Genomic DNA, 24134 nt, shown 5'->3' on the forward strand with positions numbered 1-24134 from the left:
GGTTGCCTACACACAGGACTGGTTGCAACCTCACAGCTCAGGAAAGCACTAGTTGGAGGCGGAGGCAGTGGGCCTTGAAGGAGGATAAAGAGGAGCACATACATTATTCATCCATTGCCTCTTCTCACAGGAATCAGCTGGAGGAAGTGCTCTGACCACCCTCCTCATACTTGCTAGCCCTAGCCGGCTTTTAACAAGCCCAGGCAAGTCAACTTTTCCTCTTCCTCTACAGGCAAATGTAGGGCAGACGACAGATGTGCACAGACCTCATCCTTTTAGTCTGGATTACCGGAGTCATGAAAGAGGAAGAAGCTGTAATAAGGATACTCTAATGCATTCATGTTGGAAAATGAAGCTTCAGGTAGGGGAAAGCTTTGTCAGCAGACATTTATTCTTCACCCTCCTGGGCATATACTAGATGGGTATAATAGCTTTACTCTCCTGCAAAAGTAAATGGTCTTTCATTACTAGCACTTGCATGGCTGTAATATTGCAGATGACTTGTAGCTTTTAGGCTTTCTTTTGTGTTTGCACTGATCTTTGTGTGTTCGTACTAGCTGTGACATCTGTATGGTGGCACCTAGGTACATCATGGCACATATATTAAAGTTTCCCACCCATGCAGGTTGTACTTGTACCTGACACATTGCCGTGAGCTCGTAGGATGGTATCTGTATTGTTTGCAGATGCTGTCCTATGTATTGTGTTTGTACAGTAATGGGAAGCCGGAGTGTTCAGCATTGTATATCCCCGGGATCCCCGGAGTATCTTCTCCCATAAACAAAGGCTCTTTGTCTGGCATGTTATTTGCTGCCTGCTTTTGCCCATGTCATATCTTTGCTTTGCTTCCTTTGTCTGTATCCCAGCCAGAACCATGGGTGCTGGATATCTGTGCCAAGTGGTGCAATATGGAAGAATATGGCATAGGTGCCCAAGAGAATAGTGATGTAACGGCACGGCGTGTGTGTGCCCAGCGGGACATGGGCTTGTTATTTGTGCTTCAGATGCCAGTTACCTAGAGGAGAATAATGACATCACTGCAGCATGGAGAAACGTTAGCTTTGTGTGCAATCTCCAGAGAGAAGGTGGATGATCACACGGCCTGCTGGGAATTAGTGCATGCTGTATGCCAATGCAATGCCCGGCAGGACTGGCACTGCCCGCTGCCCCCAATAATACTCCCTTCATTCCAGGGTCTGAGGCTGTTTGCACAATATTACTTCTCGCTGCTTGCCGGATTGCTGGCAGATATTCTAGTAATCTGATTTCATCATATCACCTGTTCTCCGGGAAACATTTCCTAATAGCCATGTTATAGCCGAGAATCCGCCTCGTACTCCACTAACTCTGCACCTAGAGAGGTGGCAAGGCTGAATTTACTGTTTAACTATTTGTATTACACAGTTTACACAACATTATCATGGCTGTGCCAAATGCACACTCCGCTCTGCTACGTCTAAATAATAATATTTTAGTCGTCTTAATTTCCCAGCATTATGTGACTTTGTTTTCTATACTTATATCCTTTTGGGAATTGGCTTTGCAGGGGGCAGCCATGTTCGATCACGTGGGGATGACATTTCTGTCTACCCTTCATTGTGTGCTTATGTACACATAACCCTATTTTGTTAATAGCAGACTTCCCCCTGGGGAAGAGGGGCGTCTCAGTGGGCTTACACATATAATACACCTTTCTCATTGATAGAAACTGACCATTGTAAGTACAGACAAAGGACAAAGGAACCAAAGCTCAAGTCTTTTATCATGAAGGTGTCAGTATCTGCTCCTGCTGTGATCCGTATCACTATTGTTTGTTGGATTGGAGGATGGAAAGATGTTTGTGGTTTACGCTTACAATTAATCCAATTTGGGACATGGCTTCTATGTGGCCAGAGATGCAATGTAATGATCAGACATACAATGTAGCGACTGGAGATGCACTGTATTGACCAATGATGCAATGCAACAATCAAACATACAATATAGCGACCAGATATGCACTTTAACAACCAGAGATGCGATGTAATGACCGGAGATGCACTATAGTGACCAGACATACAATGTAACAACCGAAGATGATATGAAAGGACCGGGCATACAATGTAACAACCTAAGATGCTATGAAATGACCGGACACACAATGTAATGACCAGACTTACAATGTAATGACCAGACTTACAATGTAATGACCAGACTTACAATGTAACGACCAGACATACAATGTAACGACCAGAGATGCTATGTAATAACTGGACATACAATGTAACAACCAGAGATGCTATGAAATGACCGGACATACAATGTAATGACCAGACATACAATGTAATGACCAGACATACAATGTAATGACCAGAGATGCTATGTAATAACCGGACATACAATGTAGCACATGTAGCATTTTCTGTTTCTACAATTAATGAGCCTATTATTAGGACAGCTGTTAGATGACACTTGGCTGAGCATTAAACTTCTCTATGGTCCATGACAATCAATATGATATTCATTTTCCAAGGCTTTAGAAGCCTAGCATAGTTTTTCTAATATGCCTTTGAATTTAACCCTCTCCTGGCATTGCGCATGCAGGTCGTACTAATGGCTCTGAATTTATTATGATACACACTACCAACTTGCTAGTGAAGAAAATTTCCATATATTACAGTTAAAGCAGGCTCTCTACACTTATATGCCCATCATCTTCAATGGGGTTGTCCAGGATTAGGATAGGAGTCTGATTTTGCTGCTTTATCCTCTTCAGATGAAACCCACTTCTGATGCTTCTTTAGAAGATACTAGTTTACTGATTTACATAAATAGTTATAAGCTAATATATGTAGTTATTGTAAATTAAAGAGTGATACAAATCTATATTTGCAGCCTTTGGACTGCTGTGTATTTGCTTTTGCACTGCTTCTATACTATAGTATAAGAATATACACGTTGGGTCATGTTACCGTTTTGTCTGTATCTATTACTAGGTGATATAAAGTTTCTCAGAATCTGTTTACATATAGTAATGGCTCCCACTGCCAATCACAGCCGGTGTGTCCAGATCTTTTCTTCTCTTAACTTGCAATTTTGGCAACAATCCTTTATCTCCTATGCATAGGAAAAAGGAATAACTTGCTGATTCAGTCCAATCTCTACGACCCACAACGTTCCTGCAGAATCTTGCATGGAAGTGTGAGGTTTGCATGCTCGGCTTCCACTCTAGTCATTGTCAGTGAGACTACTGGATATAGCCTGTACTCTGCTTTCTCCGGCAGTCCCAAGGACAGTGAATGGTGGAGAGGTCAAGAGCGTGTACCTCCACTATATTCAAGACTCTGTAAAGCCCATTTCTCAGGTCCAAAGCCCCCATTGTCTTGATCGCAAGGGATCCCAGCAATCAGATGTCCAATGATAGCAAGTAATCTGATAATCTCATGATAGGGGATAATTTACAATTTTGGGAAAACCCCTTTAAAATGTCAGTAGATATTAATTAGCTGTAGGCGGGATGCTCTTTCATTAGACAACTATCTCTCGATTCCCCTCTATACAGTTTGACCGACTAGAGAGAAGGGAATTTCTTACCCTAGAAGCAAAATATTGGGTAATAGGAGACCCTTATTCATCTTATATTGTGTTCTGCCAGCATTGATCTTCCATGTATGGCTAATAAAACACTACAAATCAAGAGTCCTTTCAAGTGTGAGCGGGAGATGGTTTTCTCATGCTTGAGGGTCCGATCCCAAGAGTTAAAATTAGTGGAAGTTTCCAATATAGTTTTTAAAATACAATACAATGATATTCTGATCATACCAATCTTCTGACACACTCCCAACTCTTTCAATGGTGGCAGGGAAACACGAGCCCTCTAGTTTAGTAGTAGCAGGGAACTTGTAAAATACTCTTAAGGGATGTGCACTTTTTAAAGGGGTTGTCTGCCCTTAGGATACAAGTTTGCAGTTTCTGTGACTGCAGATTTCTGAATCCTCACATCACACCGCAAGTATGTGATTTGCATACATGCAGTCACATGCTGACTAGACATGCGCGTATTGAGTGAGGCCAGACACATCTAGTCAGAATGTGGCTGGAAGTATGTAAATCGCCTACTCGCAGTCACACAACAACACACTCCCTGAGCCGGTGAATCCTTAGTGTGTACGCTGTGAGGAGTCACAAGTCTTCAGTCACATAGAGTGACTGCAGACTTGTACCCTAAGGCCGGACAACCCCTTTTAATACACTGGTGTTTTTCCTGAAGTGTCGTCTTTGCCGTCTTGCAGGTCATTCTTTGCGGCATCTTTGCCACTGGCATTTTTATTTTTAGCTGTATATATAAACTAGCGAGCAGCTTCCTAAAGAATGGCCAGGTCATTTCTTTCAGCTGCTTCGCGCCTTTCGAAGCTTAAAGCTGTTAAAGGAAGCTCAAAAAGACTGACACACGTGCAGCCAGTCATTTTGACATTACTGTGCATATGTTCATTCTATTTAGCATTTTTTAAGTGCTTTCCCGATTGCTCCTGACTGAAAAAGTTGTCATGTGCACATATCCTTATACCTTCTGACAGTAGGGTAATTTGATATGTTAGGTCATGTAATTACTTAGACAGTCTGCAGACATTTCTCAGTTACTGCTATTTTTCTCCAAGGTCTGCACCTTAGCATGTCATTGAGAAAGTCAGCCAGGGAAGCAATTGTTTGCTCCGCATTCATGCTGTAAGAAAACAAGCCGCATCATACAATGGTTCGTATAACCCAACACCGATACGATAGATGAGCTGCAACACTGAATCACAATGCAGAGACATGCTGGAGCGCTATTTATGCAAATGTGGCGCCTAAGGAAACTCAGGACCTTTATGTGCACCAAGGAGCTGACACTCTCGAAGGCCTTTGTATAGCTTTATATAATACCAATCTTTACATTTTGAATAGAAGGAACATGCTATTCTTTATATAAAGTACATACTGATCATTAATGTAGAAACGTAGGAGAGTGGCTGAGGCTAATGTGAGCATGCTGTGCAGATGGCGACATGAGCATGCCTCTTACGTAACTCATGCCATGGTTTAGATTCTTGGTGCCAACTCTCACTTCTGTTCTAGAATTTCCTGAAGTCTTGGCCAGCGGAACTGGCATGAAGATGAGCATTTTGCCTGTCATCCTTCTATTTTCAGTCCTATTGGCAATCATTGTGGTACAGTCATACCGGCCGTATGTTGATAGTTTTTTCCATAATTGTTCCCTTTCATATATAAAGTTTCCAGTTAAAGGCATAGTTCCATCATTTAATTTTTGTTATTTCTGGGATAAGCAATAACATATTATGTTCAGTGGGGATCTGATCTTTAGGACACCTGTCGATCTGAAGAATGAAGAGACGCAAGTCCTATTTGCTTGCATGTTTGGTAGCCAAAGTTACGAACAGGAAATGTGGCCCCTTCATTCTGAAGGTCTTTGGGGATCCATACAGTCACACATATCCCCATTGATTAGTATGTCATGACATATGCTAGCATAGCAATATGTTATTACTTAATTTAGTGGTATTCATAGTATGTTCACACCTGTGTTGTGTTTCTATTGTTTGGCTCCTCAGACAAATAGCAATGCCATAGCCATTATACAATGGACAGCATTTTTTTTTTAATTACTTTTGGCTTGATCTCGAGCCATGGCTACTTGATGGATTAACGACGATGGCTGTCGGCCGATGCTTCGGCCTATCGTTCGGCTGATGGCCATCTCAGCTGACACTCCCATACACTGGAGCACTCACTCAGCAGAACACTGTTGTGATGTCCATGAGAAAGTTACCAGCTGACACATCGCCCAGCGGCTTATCTCAGGGAAAACAATGCGATCTGCAGTCTGAAATCAGACATGGGCAATTGATATCTCGACCAACCATCAGTTGGCTGGTGCCCCCATAGACATTATTTAATACTATTAAAGTCCCATGCTAAATGGGGGTCCTATAGATTTTGCATTTGGGCCCATGAGCTTCTGGTTACACCACGGTATACACACATGTAGTGCTCCTCTTGCAACAATTTGGTTTTATCAAACAACGTTTTGTTAATCATCTTTATATAATGTTTTACACAGTTGAATAGAAAACCATAAAATGTTCTTTTTTAGAACTTATACTACGTCTTCCTGTCATCCTTTTGAACCCATGTCGGTGCGTCATTTAGTTGACCTGAAGCTACCCTCTTCTATTCCGTCTCTTGTGGCTTTACAGTTCATAACATTTCTATGTGTGGTTAATGTGCAGCACTCCAGGCCATCTGTGCCCATCAATGTAATTGCAGGGATTCCTGTAACCCAGTGCTTCCTCCCCACAGTCACCACCTTGCTGCGATGTCTGCTGCGGGCTGACTGCTCCTTGCTCCAAGAGTGTTCCTACTGTCATTAGATTTAACCCTGTCCTAGCAGGATACACTCAAATCAGCACAATTTTTTATAATTATACATAATTGATTGTCCTCTCCACAGTAATTTGTATAATTGCAATCTTTACATATCTCCGCAGACCTGGCTGAAAGAAGAAATATTCAGATAGAAAAATGAAAAACTGTATATTTGTTATTGGTAGATTAGTTCTGATTGGTGATATTGGAATATTTCCTTATAGTGATGGACTCGAATGTTTGGAATTGAGATGTTGTGACAACATTTGGCAAGAATCTGGACAATGTGAAGCTTAGAAGTTAACATATACTAATATTTCATGTAGTAAATTGCTCTTTTTTTTTATTTTCCTTTTAGTCTTGAGTGATCGAAGCCTTAGAGTAAATTTATCTTTCAGTCATCTTTTAAAGGAAACCTATTACTAGCAAGTGACCTAAGGTTAAATCCTTAATTTTTTTTTTATGTCGTTTTTGGAATATTTTTTTTATTTCACCTAAGTGTAAGATGGTGTGCATCAGCGTAATAAAAGCAACGTACATGCGTGTGCGTGCCCGCGTGTACGCGTCTGGTAGAGGGTGTTAATCACAGGTACCTGTTGTGCTGGTTGAGCCAAGATTTGTTGCAGGTAACTGTAGACAGCTGACACGATGAAGACATGCTAATGTTACTGTCCATGTTTAGCTAGGGTCAGTGAGGTATCGGGAAGCTCAAGGGCCAAATACAAAAAGGAAAGCCACAATAAGAAAAATTAAAATTCCCCCCAAAATTCAAGAAAAAAACACAGCAAAATAATCAGCAGTATTTACCTGCTCAGATCTTCAGACCAAAATGCAATACCAGGGTGCAGCAGACCCATATAAAGATGGCAGCTACACAGGTGCAAAAATACTGATGAGACAACCACTCACAACCTACCATTTCATGGAGGGGGTGACTGCTTAGCATTTGAATTGCACACAAAAAGGCAAGTATAGGGTGCTGTTCACGCTTGGGTAGTGCACAGTATCCGGCTTACAGCCTATTAGTTACGCCCACACTATTAGCCCGGTACTAGCCAAGTGCACCCCATGGGAACAGACACCCCAGCTTACAATGCCAGCACTAATAAGCCCGGCTGCACCCCAGAATAAGAAAGTGCAAATATATAATATTTTGGCCAGCTGACACGATGAAGACATGCTGATGTTACTGGCCCATGTTTAGTCGGGGTCAGTGAGGTATCAGGAAGCTCCTGTGCCCCAGTGCAAATCTCAAGCAGGGCCTCCCAACTAGCATGGACGCTTTAAAGTATTGGCTCCAGCACTCGGGTATAACTACAAACCCTTACACCTGCCGTAGTTATGTTCTGGTTCGGGTAGGTCCACACAGAATTACAGAATTTTTGTTTGTCATGTACTGGTGGCATATCTAAAGATGTTTTTTAGTCACAAAAATTGTGCTCTACGTATGTTAGAATTTTTGTGTCCGTGTTGGGTGGGGTGTGGGGGCATGAGGGAGTTGGGTCTTTTTGTAGAAAATTACAGAGGAAATATGTTACTAATTAACATTTTTTCATGCCAATTTTATTTTTAGCAGTACTAAAAAAAAACCATAAGTTTTATTTTTCATTGTTTTATACAGGCTGAATATGAATTCTACAAGAAGCAAACTGAACATAAACCCTACTGTAAATAAATAGGCAAAAGTGCATTAAATAAAATGGGGTTCTTAGTAACACTGTTTTGATCAAAAATAGCATAAAAGCTATCCCACCACGACAAGGTGAACCCATTCTGGATAGTCCTACTCTGTCTAATATTAAAAACCTTACCATGTGTCAAGGTTGACTTCAGTGTGTGAATAAGGGCAGACAAAGGACCGGGTCCCGAACTATGTACATCAGCCTAGGAAAGCTTTAAATGTATTTATTATCCAGCTCTAGGAAGGGAGGCCACACCCAGGTTTGCACAGAATGCAAAAAATAGAAAGAAAAAACACAAAATATGAGCTTGGTTTAAGTTGGTATACATGTAGCACATAAATGCATGTTCACAATGGCCATGAATCAGAAAAAAACCTAGAAACAAAATGAACATAAACCCTGCTGTAAATAAATAAATTAAAAATAAGAATGTACGATTGTGTAAAGGAAGCCTAAATATTACATAACCCATCGCAAATTAATGTAAAATGATAGTATTACAGAGAATCCATTTAATATCCTGTAATTTAAGAGTAAACTTCAATACTGGTAGAGTTATATTTCACAATCGTGCGGACATTGGCCCGCCGCACCATTTGGCCGTTCCCTTATGACTTACACAAATTATACGCTTTGTATCGGATATCAAATGCATCAACTGTGTACTATTACGTTTCAGATTTATTATATCAGACGGGCTGAATCTTATTAATCATCAGTATGCTGGTATAGTATACCAATAACCCGTCTGAGGCGGGCAGCGTCAGATTGGTGATTTTCCTAGATGTACATTATTGAAAAATGTACACAGAACATTATGTAATGTCCCCTGAAAGAGACTGACTTTCTATAAAAAAATAAAAAAAATAAGGCTAACACTTCTAGGTTGTGGGATCCCAACATGTAGAGCAACTTCCCACAACCCTCCACTACCCCTCTTTGTACTAAGTGCTGCTGTACTGTTTACTAATCGGTGACCGCTTACTAAAGGTGAGGTTACCATTTGGTCACCACTTTCTAAAGTACGCGGGAACACAAGGTTAATGCTAAGAGCGAAATCTCGCGCTTTCATTGGAAATGACAGCACAGGGTTATGAGATCCCGGGATCCCACAACCCGGAAGTGCAGGCCTGACTTTTACTGGAAAGTCCGGGCACTTTTGGGGTACGTACATTAAGGACTGCTTTGCTACTTTTTTTGCTACTTTGTTTACTTTTGTCAGTAACTTTTATATAGAAAAATCACCAGCTTGGGGCTGTCCTCTTTTTTTTTTTTATTAAATAGAAAGGGAATCCCCAGATTGACAGTGGGTACTCTACAAGACCCACAGCTCTTATCATAATATTCCCCCAATTTTCTTATTTTTATGTCACATCTTCTATGCGAGCTGGCAATGGTTTCTGCAGTCACGAGTCGTATCTGAGCTACCCTTTTGGGGTGTGTGGTCAACATTTCAATCTGGTTTTATGGAGTAATACTCAGCTCATCTGGTTCTATGTAACAAAACAGTCACTCTAGCTATACTTTACAGGAAATCACAGTACAATATTTACACCATATTCTGTAACGTTGAACACGGATTTCAATTTCTCACGTCACTTTTCTATTGAGTCATAATTTTTCCTGGACCTTTTTAGAGAAAGCCGAGAGACTGCTGTAACAAACTCAATGTAAATATCTGTCACCCACCAGCGGTCTACCTATAAATCATCTAATGTATGTTACCAGAGGGACGAAGCACTAAACTACTAAGGAAAATATATACTTTTTTTCATAACCTTTTAAAAAATTGGATGGAGCGATCAGTGTTCCTACGATAAATGTCAAGGCAACGTGATTCCTTTTGCTTTATTGATCTGTGATCTCTGTGTGTGTTCTTGACAACTGTATTTTTATTAGAGTCGCTCACAGCAGTCCTCTTCGGGTAAGTCTCATCCTTCATTCAGTCCTGGGGAGTCGCAGACAAAAGCACCAACTAATTAGTGACACTATCTACCCATTATTTTGTAGTGCCATAAAAAAGTGGTAATATCTGAAGAGTGTGGGAAGAAAGTGACAGAAAATAGGTACAATTACTCCATCCAAGATCTGTAATTTCAACAATAAAAACTATCACTTTTCTTCTGACTGATATTGGTTGAATGTGAAGGTGCTCTTAGCTGTCTGTGAGTGGCTATTAGACCAGCTGTGCCAAACATAAAGGGCTATTCCAATTGTCAGTCCATTACACAGACACTGGAACTAAACAATAAATGTCCCTATAGACAGATCTTGTAAACCCTGAATAATTAATTCATACAGAACGTGTGCAGAAGACTTGTATAACTTTTCAATATAGTAAGAATAACCTCGATTTGCTAAAAGTGGAAGACCTTTCAAACTGCTACTATTGGATGTAGAAGAGCATATGTAATAGAAAAATGCATTAGATGCATTTCTCAGATTTATTGTAGTTTGGCTCTAGAATGCTTGTTCACATGCTACAGATTATCATGGGACCGTTTCTAATTTATGCTTCTATTATGATGTGTTGCCTAAATGGAGATCTCCATCTGCTCTACAAGACGAGCAAATACCGGGCATGTATGACCACCCTGTAGCCTTTGACAAATTATTAACCTCTTCAAATGCTAGTGTTTGTATGTACATTGCTGTGGAAAAAATGCTGCACAGTAAGAATTCTTTCAAATCTATGAAGTGTTAACTTTTTAGTAACAAAATAGGAAAGTTAAAAGGGGTTGTCACTACTCTGACAACCCCTTCTCATTCCTCATGTCAACTCCTGACAACCCCTTCTCATTCCTTGATCCTACTGGTTGCTGCCAGTTCTGAGCTAATTTTTCTGTTGGACATCTTCTGATTTTTAAGGAACGTAAGGACTCATGCACAGGGCCGTATTTTTGGTCCGAGTGCAATTTGACAAAACATTGCATCGCCCTCGGACCAATGTTAATCTATGGGGCTGTGCACATGTCAGATCTTTTCCTCGGACCGTGATGGTCTGAGGAAAAAATAACTGCATGCCCGAGTTTGATCCAATATTCGCATCACACTCGTCCATGCATTTCAGTGAGTCCATGGAAACCTTCGGACTACACTCGGATGACATCTGAGTGGAGTCCGGTTTCCACAGAGTGACAGAATGAAGAAAATGAAGACATTTTCCTTCCATCTTCTTCTCATCGGAGAGATTCTGATCACACTCTGATCACACTCTGATCACACAATTGACCCGATTCTCTGGAATGAGAGAATATACTCTCATTTACTTTTGCCTGAAGCATGATGTATCTTTCATCTGCACTAACTTTTCTTGGCTGATCACTGCATCTACAATTATCAACGTTGTCCATTTCATGGTGCATATTTTAGGCTATGTGCCCACGATGCAGAAATGCTCAGGATTTTTTCCTGCATCTCCCTGGCAGAAAAAAACGCATGCGGATTGTACATGCGGATTGTACATGCGTTTTCCTGCCAGGGACATGCGGATGTGAAGCGTTCTTCACATGCATTTCCGCATCCGGGTTGACAAGCGCTTCCCAAGCGATTTTAGCATCACTTGGAAAGTGCTTGACAACTTGGTCACACTATATAAATCCATGCAACCAGCATGGATTTATATAGCGTGACTTGAGAGAATGTGAAAAAATAATAAATAAATAAACCTATACTTACCTTCCGATGGCCCCTGCCGTTTTACTGCCCTCCTGTGCTGGCTGCCAGCAGATCGCGGTACGCTGTACTGACTGCCGTCATATGACTGTGACGTCACCGCAGGTCCTTCAGTCCTGTGCGATCTATCGGCAAGCACAGGGAAGGAGCCCGGGGGCTGTCGGAAGGTGAATATAATCTTTATTTTTTATTTTATTCTTTTTTTACAGCTTTTAATGGTACCTGGGTGTGGAGGAGAGTCTCCTGTCCTCCACACCCGGGTACCATCCGCACATTAGAAAGCGCCAATTACGCAAGTACAGATGCCGTCTAGCGGAATTGGCGCGTTCTAATGCAAGTCAATGGTGGCGAAAACGCTGCGCTTCCGCAAAATAATTGGTAGTGCTGCATTTTTTTCCGCAATGATAATCTGCAGCGGAAATTTCCTCAGCATGTGCACAGCACATGCGGATTATCATTGGGGAACATGGCAGGCTTTCTACCATGCGTTTTTAATGCGTTTCTGCAGCGTTTTTGCCGCTGCGGAAATGCTTAAAAGACGCATTGTGGGCACATAGCCTAAAAGAGCTTGAACATCTCAAAACCCCAGTCTGCTTTGAAATCTTTGCTTTGGAGATACCTTGCTGATGCAGTATGACTACCTTGTATTGTTGTACTCAGTCTTGTCCTGGAGTTTGACCTGTGACATGAAGCTGCCTTCCACAACTTAGCCTTTGTAGTAGAGTTTGGCTGTTTGTCACCCAGATTTAAGCCTCCTACACATAGGTTTCAGTTAATGACTGTGTCTCTACTTACATATGAAAATGATAATCATTATATTATTACCTGTTTGGTATAATTGGCTGCTATAATCCTACAAAATCCCTGACTTTGCAAATGTACCTAGAAGAACGAAGACTGTTTTAAGGAAAAATGGTGGTAATATCTATTGATTTGATTTAGATTTCTTTTTCTCTCATTCACTTTTCATCTTGTTAATTGAGACAAAAAACTATTAAAAATTCTCTTCTTGAACGCATTTCCTTTGCACAGCTGCATAATACGTACATACAGCTCTGCCCATCTAAGTACAGACACATGTTCTTAGACTGGCAGATATCTACCACTATCCCTCGCCAAGGAAGTACAGAGGCTGAGTTTTTTTCTCAAGTCCACAAGCAATTAATTTGCCCAGTGGCGACCAATGTGCTTTATCCCTTTTATAAATAAATGGTCCTTCTGCTCGATACTTACAAGAACCAGCATAGGAAATATTTCTACAAAGACTATACTATAAGGTAACTCAAAATACAAATGCACATATACATCTCTCAATTACATTGTTTTTGATTGTTTTTTAAAGAATATCACATATGTATTTTTTTTAATTAACAAGTTAAAGCCAGTTATATTATTTTTTTTTTATCTTTTTTTTTTTTTTCTTATGGTAGATTTTTTTTCATTCTATTTTTTTCATTCTATTTTCTGTAACAGCCTGAGCTGCTAATGGCATTCGGAGATGTGCTTTACAGCAACTACAAGGGCCACAGGGAATAATAGACTGGGAATGGGAGGGTTTTGTAGGCATGCTCTGTGACTGGTGCAAGGAGAGGAAGACTGTCATGGCTTGTAAACGATGGTTCCTGCTATATTAGATACATACAAGATATGACCGTCATGGAGCATGCCTAGAAAATATGGTGCATGGGTGCATTTCTAACTACTGACCACGGCCATTAAAGAACCAATGACTACTTATATACAGTTGACCTAAACGCATCATTTTGCCACGATTTTCCAAAAATGCGGCAAAAATGTTGCAGCTCTCACTGTTGCATTGAAAAACCGCAATGTGTGAACACCGCCTAGACAGGCCAATCAGAATTCTACGTGCTTAGAATTATCATTGATACGAGCTTTAATACAATCGTTCTGTTCGCATAGGATATCATCGATGTTTTTAATCCTGATTAGGATTGAATCCAGCATGTGGCAATATATAGTCGCAGCAATAATGGTAAGTACAGAGATACAGTGTGACCTTTATATAATAGCTAATGGCAGCAAATAATGGTGAGTATCGAAATAGAGATACAATCCACGTGGCCATAGATTAGACACACAGCAAAATCAACAAAGCATATATTGCAAACCCAAGTTTATAAATAGCCAGGATCGATGCAAAAAAAGACAAAATGCTGGCAAAACAAGGTACAAGTAAATGGGTGAAACCTGGGTGGTGATGGAAAAGGATCCCTTTTTGATGTACAAAGTGGATGGCATACAGATGGCAATTTAAAATGAAAATTATTAGTTTTTTTTTTTTTTTCTGGAAAAAATGGACAATTTTTTATACTCTTGTGTGACTTTACCCTAATCCACCGTGTGACTTTACCCTAATCCACCCTGTGACTGTTAGATGACGACTGAGAAGTGATCTTTACAGAACAGGAGGTATCAATCTATTCTGCGGTTAAGTGGCACTGGAAAAAACTATATTATATAGATAGTAACAAATAAAACAAAAAATAACAAAACAAAAAAACAAAAAAAAAAGTTTAGAAGTATTTTTAAACTTAAAGGGGTATTCCCATCTCCAAAATGCTATCCCAATATGTAATAGGTTTAATAATCATATTGGCAAATACTGTAACTCCAATTAGAAATGTAGTGTAGTTCTTCTGATTGCTATGTTGCTTACCCCATGTGCAAGGCATCGCAGCAGGGTAGGTATCCATGGTTGTGACCACTAACAACTAACTGTTACTATGTGAGTGCCACGGGTGTGTCAGGTGTGACAGACCGTCGTTCTGGATTCAACTGTAGACGGTCTTTGTGCTTGGCTCTGCAGGCACCTTCTTGATCTTTTCATCTCTGTAGTGTAGTGATATCCTTCTCCCTCTAGGACCTAGCAGTGACCTCCACCTTCTGCTGCTTATTGACACAACCTTGCTGGATGTTTAAATACCTTCAGTCTATCCAGCGATTCGCCGGTGATAGCTCTATTTTTCCTCAGTCCGGGCTTGAAGTACTAGTAGTTGCCTAGTGTCTTCTTGGAGTTCCCTTGGAGGATTGATGGTGTGATCTCTCTGTTGTCTTCTCAAGTTATGCGTTTCCCTTGTCTGTTTTCCTGTTTGTCTTTAGTTGCAGTGGGGGCTGACTAGTGCTCACCCTGTCACGTCCCTACCTAGGGCCTATCACTAGGGGCAGTCAGGGATTAGGTTTCCTGCTCGGCGATAGGTGCGAAACCTATTTAGGGACGTTAGGGGAACCAGGGTGTTGTCAGATCTGCCTAGGGGTCGCCACTCCCCCTTTCCCTAGTGTTTGGGCTTCCTCCCCCTCTTTTGGTTGTTGTGCACTTAGTCTTTCCCTCACCTTGCGTGACGGTGAGTGGTCGTAGCCATGAATACCTAAGCTACTGCCATTATGCACATGGGGTAAGCGACATAGGGAATCAGACGAACTATACTATTTTTCTAATTGGAGGTATGTGCCAATATTATTATTACACCTACTACATATTGGGATAGGATCTTGATTTAATTAATAGGTAATTTTCTGATGACATATTCTCCATAATGGTATTGCACAGAGCATACAAAGCGGACTCTTTGGCCAACACCGTAACATGTTTAATGTCGACATCTTGACGTAAGCCTTTCTCGTTTTTTCTATGTATATTATATTTTTAGTATTTTAAAACGTTATTTTTCTAATCTCCAGTGTCTGTCGTTTCCATGGTAACTGTGCAGTCAGCGCTGTGCTCTGGGGACACTTCCATGTTAACCTCGGCACTGGGGATTCCAGCGAAACCATCAGTCTTCAGCTTCCGTTGTGTGAAATGGGCCTGCAGATGTCACCTCACCCTATGTAGACAATGTGGAAGACAGTAAAATATATCTGGGAAAGTAAGCAATTGTGGCAATGACTGCAAGCAGATTTTCTACTTAGAGCTCTCAGATATGTTCACCTAAGAAACATAAATCCTTAATAATTCTGGTGTTCTCAACAGGCTGCAATTTGGAGTACTTTTAAAGTGTGTTCTGTTTATAAAAAAAAAATTTCAAAAATGAGTAGTACATTTTTCTTGTATCTTCTTAAAAGAAAGTGGGATCCTCCTCACCTTCTAACATCTTACAGCTTGTCTTGAAATCTTAAGAAATCACCATGTTCACTTCAATAATGAGGAAATTGTAGGCAGTTGCAGAAGGGAGAGGGTGCACCACTGAGGAAGCACGAGGGGTTCAGCGCTATAAGATGTGTGTATAAAAGTATTGGAACACCTACAGGAGCTTTTATGAAATCCTATTCTAGATCTGATAAGGAGTTGGGTTCCTCTTTGCAGCTCTAGCAGTTTCTACTTCTGGGAAGGATTTGTTCACAAGATTTTGGAGGGGTCTGTGAGAACCTTTGCCCATTCATGCAGAATAACATTTGTGAGATCAGGTTCTAATGTTGGTCGAGAGAGCCGGGCTCACATAATGTTGGTCAAGAGGGCCGGGCTCTCAATATCCATTCTGGGTCATCCCACAGGTGCTTGATGGGTTGAGGTCAGGGCTCTGTGCGGCCAGTCAGGTTCTTCCACACCAAACTCATCTAACCATGCCTTTATGAACCTTGCTTTGGGCATTGGGCACAGTCATGGAAAACTGAAAAAAGTTCCTTCCCCAAACCATTCCCACAAAACTGCTACAATTATCCAAAATGTGTTGGTATATTGAAGCATTAACATTTTCCTTTGCTGCCAAGCAACCCCATAATATTGTGCGTCCTCCACCAACTTAGAGTTGGGACAATGCAGTCAGGCAATTAATGTTCTTCTGGTGGCATTCACCAAACCCAGGCTCTTCCATTAGACTCCAGATAGAGAAGTCTGATTCGTCACACCCTAGAACACGTTTCTTCTGCTCCAGACTCCAGTGGTGGTGGGTTTTGAACTACTTCATCTATGGCTTGCCATTGTACTTGGTGATGGAAAGCACAGTTTTTGTTCGAAGGTTGATGCCAGAGGAGGTTTGAACTTTGCAGTTATGGAGTCAGCAGAGCAATGGTGACTTTATGCAGTGTGCTCCTTAGCACTTGATGACCCTACTCTGTTACTTTATGTGGCCACTAGTGTTGATCGAGTATGTATTATTCACCCTTTCTGGCGAGCACGCTCAGGTGCCCGCCGAGTATTTTGGCGTGCTTGGCGTTTCATTCACAGTTGCCGCGCCTACAAGTGTCATGACTTTAAGACTGTTGTGACACATGCAGAGATTGCCTGTCTGACAGGCAATCTCTGCATGTGTCACAGCTGTCTTAACAGCCATGACACTTGCAGGCGTGGTGACAGTGAATGAAACACCAAGCACGCCAAAATACTCGGCGAGCACCCGCGCATGCTTAGCCGAAAAGGGTTAATGATGCATACTCAATCAACACAAGTGGCCACCACTTTGTGGCTGAGTTGCTGTGGTTCCTAATTGCTTCCACTTTTCAGTAATATCACTTGTAGCTGGTAGAAGAAATTTCAGAAACTGACTTATTACAATGGTGACGTCCTGTTACGGGACCACGCTGGTATTAGTGATATCTTTAGAATGAGCCATTCTTTCACAAATTTTAATAAAGGCAGATTGCATGATTAAGAGGTGTGTCCCAATAGTTTTGCCCGTCTTTTCTATATGGGTACTGCAAATGTATAATTTCCTGCAAATATATAAGTTGTCACCATTGTCTTTGTGTATCCATGCATCGTTTTTGCTGACAAGTGATGTGCTGGATGGGAATAATCACAGTTGCTACATAAAGATCTTGCTTATAAATCTTACTATTTGACATTTACATTTCCCACTTACGGTAATATGTCAGTCTCTGCCCCAGATGAGAACTGTTAGAGGAAACATGCTTGGACCTTTATGCCTGGCATATTAAAATATTGCAGTTAGTGATAAGACATGACCGGCCCAGGTCTTAAGGCCATTACATTCTGAGCACATTAGATCCTAAAATGATTTGTATTTCAGGCCATGCCTGCTGATGTAAGCAGATGGGCAATTCAGCTGAGTGCTGGTGAAGACATTTCATTTAGTAGAATGTGGTAATCTTTTCTAGTGTTCAGCATTAATGATGAGTCCCACTTAGATGTGTGTTGTAATTTATCCGTCTATGCTACCAGTTTGTCTGGAGAAGGGCTTATCCATCTTCATGTAAATTTAATGCATCGCCTTGCACATGATGCCCTTTATTAAAATGGACACCAGTGTTAATTTTAAAAGTTTTGTAAGAATATTTTGATATGGGGCTATTTTGGAACATATAATATAATATATATTGTTACTATGCAAAGGTTTTGGGCAGGGGTGGAAAAAATGCTGCAAAGTAAGAATGCTCTCAAAAATAGAAGTGTTTAAGTTTATTTTTATCAACTATCGAAATGCAAAGAGAAATCTAAATCAAATCAATATTCGGTGTGGCCGCCCTTTGCCTTTCAGAACACTATCAATTTTAGGTATGCTTGCATGCAGTTTTTTGAGGAGCTCTGCAGGAAGGTTGTTCCAAACATCTTGGAGAAGTAACCACAGATCTTCTGTGGATGTTACTTGTGCAAGTCCTTCTGTCTCTTCATGTAATCCCAGACAGACTTGATGATGTTGAGATCTGGGCTCTGTGGGGGCCATATCATCACTTCCAGGACTCCTTGTTCTTCATTACACGTTAGATAGATCTTAATGACATTGGCTGTATGTTTGGGGTTGGTGTCCTGCTGCAGAATAAATCTGGAGACAATCTGACGCCTGCCTGATGGTATTACATGAAACGGTGTGGTCCCAGCAGCAACTGCAACTTCCATTCACTTCATAAGCATGCCGACATTTGCGAATTTCACACCCTCGTTCCTTTGGCCCTTAGTATTTCTTTAAGATGAAAGAATTGGCATAGGTGACCTGTAGTAGCTTCACTCCAATGATGGGCGGAAAAGATTTGGCTCCTGATGACAATCGGATGAGAGAAGGTCTTGTTTTGTGAATCTGACCTAAACATTAACAGTATTATCTAATGTCTTTCTTAGAGCATTTTCCGGCATCGCAAAAGTAAAAAAAAAAACAACAAAAAAACAACAAACCTCAGAGCTGCATTCATTATTAGACAAGGCATCGATTCATCAAGACTGGCATTTTTCACACTAGTTTTGATGAAGGGTGTGCTGGAGAAGGATGCTCTAACCTTGGTGCATCTTTCTGCTACCATGCACTATCCTAAGAAATGAACTCCTTACAGGGAGAACATTTCTGACGCGATTTACATCACTTTTGTATAGTACATTATGATGAACGTGTTTACCACGTCCACTCCTTGCCAAGCTACACTTACTTTTTTAAAAGATGCCGCCACAACTGCTTTAAAACAGTCACAATTTTTTTGTGAAACTAGAAGTTGCGATGTTTCAAAGAATTTTGCGTCGGATTTTTGCCTCAAACTGATGAATCAGGGCTTAAATGAGCAACTTTCAATTCTGGGATGGGCTTTACTTATTCAGCACACACTGAAAAATTATAAAATTAAAATAAAAAAATCTCCTCCAAGTTCTGGAGCAGTGTTGTCAAACTCAAATACACAGAGGGCCAAAATTAAAAACTTGGAAAAAGTCGCGGCCAACCTTGATATTTATTAAAAAAGGGTCTACAATTGAGGACGTTTTTTCTTATCATCAAATATAACGATGAACCTTTTCATATGGAAATAAACTTAAAGGGGTTGTCCCACAAACAAAGTACATTTTAATTAGTAGATTTTAGACTAAAATAAATACAATAACAAATGTGGCATACTGGAAAACTATAATATGTTATGTAAGAGCAGTAAAAAGCATATGGCACAATTGCCTAATTTAAATGTTATAGCAAAGGATAAAAACCCTTGAATTAATACATACAGATAATAAAGTATGATGCCAACAAAAGTGCCCCCCAAAGTGAATTCCTCCACACGCATTGTATGACCCAACTGTATCCCCTCCAGCAAAATATAGTGACCCCCAACTTTGATCCCCACACAGCCCTCTATAAAGTATAATGGGCCTCACATAGACCTCCATTCAGAATAATGGGCCCCACATAGACCTCCATTCAGAATAATGGGCCCCACATAGACCTCCATTCAGAATAATGGACCCCACATAGACCTCCATTCAGAATAATGGGCCCCACATAGACCTCCATTCAGAATAATGGACCCCACATAGTCCTCCATTCAGAATAATGGGCCCCACATAGTCCTCCATTCAGAATAATGGGCCCCACATAGTCCTCCATTCAGAATAATGGGCCCCACATAGTCCTCCATACAGTATATAGGACCCACATAGTCCTCCATACAGTATATAGGCCCCACATAGTCCTCCATACAGTATATAGGCCCCACATAGTCCTCCATACAGTATATGGGCCCCACACAGTCCTCCATACAGTATAATGGGCCCCACATAGTCCTCCATACAGTATAATGGGCCCCACATAGTCCTCCATTCAGAATAATGGGCCCCACATAGTCTTCCATACACAACACACAAAAGACAGCCTTCATCCTTCAAAACAGGTTGACAGACACCTAGTCAATGCATCGTGTCTGTCAGCCACATGCCTACTCAATACTATATGTATAACAGGAGAAACAGAGTCTAGATGGCATAAAACAGATTTCTTTACTTAATATATAGTTAAAATCTAGTCCACAAGAATAATATCACAATATAAGTTATTTATCACAATACATGGTGAAATATAATGTACACATAGGTCATAGTACCCCAAAAGGCTAACACAAAGTGTAAACCCTGATATAAATATGGCACGCCCAGCGGACCACTAATATATATTATCCACAACTGTGTGTGATTGCAGTGACATAGCATTCAACCGAGGGTTCTGCTTACCGGCCAATTTCACAGGGGAGCCAGAAGAAGGGGGGAACAGACAAGAGAAATACAGGATCAGGTCGCGATCTGGCCAGGAAAGAGCCCCAATAGTCCTCCATACAGTATAATGGGCCCCACATAATCCTCCATACAGAATAATGGGCCCCACATAGTCCTCCATACAGAATAATGGGCACCACATAGCCCTCCATACAGAATAATGGGCACTACATAGTCCTCCATACAGAATAATGGCCCCACATAGTCCTCCAAACAGAATAATGGCCCCACATAGTGCTCCATACAGTATATGGGCACCACATAGTCCTCCATACAGAATAATGGGCCCTACATAGTCCCCCATACAGGATTATGGGCCCCACGTAGTCCTCCATACAGAATAATGGACCCACATAGTCCTCCATAGAGAATTATGGGCACCACATAGACCTCCATACACTAAAATGGGCCCCACATAGTCTTCCATATAGAATAATGGGCACCACATAGACCTCCATATACTAAAATGGGCCCCACATAGTCCTCCATACAGGATAATGGGCCCCAGTCAAATGTGTGATGCCGGGCAGGGGTGGGAGGCTGGTGGCGGCGTACGAAGAAACTACAAGGCTACTGACATCATGTGACCGGGTTTTTGATCTGTGATTCAGCGCAGAATTGAAATAGCCATGTAATAGCAGTGAGCAGTTTCCCTATAATCTTCTTACTCGTTAACAAATTCTTGACCCCTGAGATAAGTCTTTCTAGCAATGATGCCCCATTTCTCTGTGACCTGTGTGACCCTACTGGGTCTGACCTGCATCATAGCATAGCCCATGGGCAAGGGTGGCCATTGTTTTTGAAAAAAAGAAAACCTTCTTCTTTCTACTCTGACTTCTTTTAATGGGTTATTACACCATAAACATTTATGGCATCTCCATAGGGTAGGAGCCAGACAGTCAGCAGCAGCCTATATCCTGGGAGCACAGGAATACCCCTTTACATTTTTTTCGGGAATGAATGATGTGATTTCATTGGGAAAAGAGACACTAGAGTCTCTGTCTAAAATAGCCGGCTTCTTTAGTGTTTCTTCCAGTCTCCTTTTTATCTTTTGTACTGACTTAGTTATAATTTATTGTGTCCTGCCCGGGAGTATATTATTGGAAAATAGGTGGGAGATTGAAGATATCAAATAGTTGAGTAATAATATGGCTTAGTTGTCACATAGCTTGATTTAACTCGTACAATAGCGCCATGCTGGGGCAAGTGTTCTCTTATGTAATACGGTCTACCAGCATACTAATTTACAGCCACTTCTATTTGTTAGGAAAGTGCACTTACTGCAGCTGTGTTGTTACCAATACACTGCAGAAATACCAAATCCATTTTATGTGCTAAAAATATTGGGTTCATTGTTCTAGTCCTGTCTTTGGGTAAGCAGTTGATAAATGTAGTAATACTCTTATATTAAAGGGGTATTCCTATGTTATAATGTAATGGCGAAACGTAAGACCCCGTTCACACTGTGTGACTGCAGTGCGTCTGGGGGTTCCATCTGAACTCCCCTAAAAACAGAATTCAGACATACCGGTGACAGGGCCCTAGACATCAGTCATATGAGGCGTTCAGATCAACTCCATTTGTGTTTATTTTTTTTCTCTAAATGTATCTGTTAGTTCAGGAGGGGACAGAAACGTAGTCTGCTCCATTCCTATGCCTGTGTGAACAAACGCGGTTCAGAAAAAACACAAACGGGGTTCATCTGAATTCCTCGTGTCGATGCAGTCCATCACCCTGTCGGCCGTTTGTCTGGATCCCATTTTAGGGCGATTCAGATGGGATCCCTGGACAAACTCCATAAATAGTGTGAACAGGTCATATGGGAACACCCCTGATTCTTGAGAATAAAGGGTCCTGAAAGTTGCATTTATGTGAAAGGTTTGAACAAATTATTAAACAACATGTATGTAAGTACATGGATAAGAATGAAGTGATTAACCAGAGTCAGCATGGGTTTGTAACTAACAAGTCATGTCAGACTAACTTAATTTCCTTCTATGACAGAATCACTGACTGGGTGGATCAGGGAAATGCTGTAGATATAGTATATCTTGACTTCAGCAAAGCATTTGACAAAGTATCTCACATCATCCTTATTGAAAAAATGACCAAGTATGCAATGGACCAGGCAACTGTTAGGTGGATTCATAACTGGCTTAGTGATCGGACTCAAAGGGTGGTTGTAAATGGCTTCACATCCAGCTGGATGAATGTCTCAACTGGGGTACCACAGGGCTCCGTCCTGGGACCTGTATTGTTCAACATCTTTATCAATGATTTAGATGAAGGAATTGAGGGTAAACTGATTAAATTTGCTGATGACACAAAGCTAGGAGGGATAGCTAATACTAGAGAAGAGAGAGAGAGGATTCAAAAAGACCTAAATAAACTGGAGCAGTGGGCAGCAACCAACAGAATGGTTTTTAACAGGGAAAAATGCAAAGTACTACATCTGGGCAATAAAAATGAAAAAAGCATATACAGAATGGGAGGAATAGAGCTAAGCAACAGTACATGTGAAAAAGACTTAGGTATACTAATAGATCATAGACTGAACATGAGTCAACAGTGTGATGCAGCAGCAAAAAAGGCAAATACAATTCTGGGATGTATTAACAGAAGCATACAGTCTAGATCACGTGAAGTCGTTATCGGTCTTTACTCCTCTTTGGTCAGACCTCATCTGGAATACTGTGTACAGTTTTGGGCACCACATTTTAAAAAAGACATAGACAAACTGGAGCAAGTTCAGAGAAGAGCGACCAGAATGGTGACTGGTCTGCAAACCATGTCCTATGAGGAACGGTTGCAGGATTTGGGAATGTTTAGCTTGCAAAAAAGAAGACTGAGAGGAGACTTAATAGCTGTCTACAAATATGTCAAGGGCTGTCACATTGTAGAAGGATCATCTTTATTCTCATTTGCACAAGGAAAGACTAGAAGCAATGGGATGAAACTAAATGGGAGGAGACACAGATTAGATATTAGAAAAAACTTTTTGACAGTTAGGGTGATTAATGAGTGGAACAGGATGCCACGAGAGGTGGTGAGTTCCCCTTCAATGGACGTCTTCAAACAGAGGCTGGACAGACATCTGTCTGAGATGATCTAGTGAATCCTGCTTTGAGCAGGGGGTTGGACCAGATGACCCAGGAGGTCCCTTCCAACTCTACCATTCTATGATTCTATGATTCTATGATTCTATACTAAGAAGAGATTACAACGGGTTGCAGAGGTTGGACGCCACCACTATATTATAAGGCTATGTTCACACATCATGTTTTTTTTTACTTCAATTTTCTGCAGCAAAACCTGTTCTTCAAGGGCATTTTGTTCAGGATTTTTCTTGCAGTTTTGGTGCTAAGACTTGAATACACCTTTGACATGAGATGTATTGTTGTATCTTTGTGTAACTTAATGCTGTTCTTCTTTCTGCA

General features: G+C 41.0%; 1 protein-coding gene across 4 annotated transcripts in view; it reads left to right on the forward strand.

Annotated features, from left to right (window-relative positions):
• MARCHF8 (membrane associated ring-CH-type finger 8) overlaps nt 1-24134 on the forward strand; it is a 236779-nt gene that overhangs the window by 140234 nt on the left and 72411 nt on the right. For 3 of the 4 annotated variants that reach the window (XM_073685690.1, XM_073685694.1, XM_073685691.1), the window contains exon 3: nt 233-361. The exons of the other annotated variant lie outside the window; for it this stretch is intronic. In XM_073685690.1, coding sequence (XP_073541791.1) covers nt 233-361 — 129 coding nt within the window. The remainder of the gene's footprint in view (nt 1-232; nt 362-24134) is intronic. 4 annotated transcript variants of the gene reach the window in all.

Source organism: Phyllobates terribilis, unplaced genomic scaffold, assembly GCF_046119375.1.
Source record: "Phyllobates terribilis strain yellow unplaced genomic scaffold, ASM4611937v1 Scaffold_5__5_contigs__length_657084704, whole genome shotgun sequence".
Lineage (NCBI taxonomy): Eukaryota > Metazoa > Chordata > Amphibia > Anura > Dendrobatidae > Phyllobates > Phyllobates terribilis.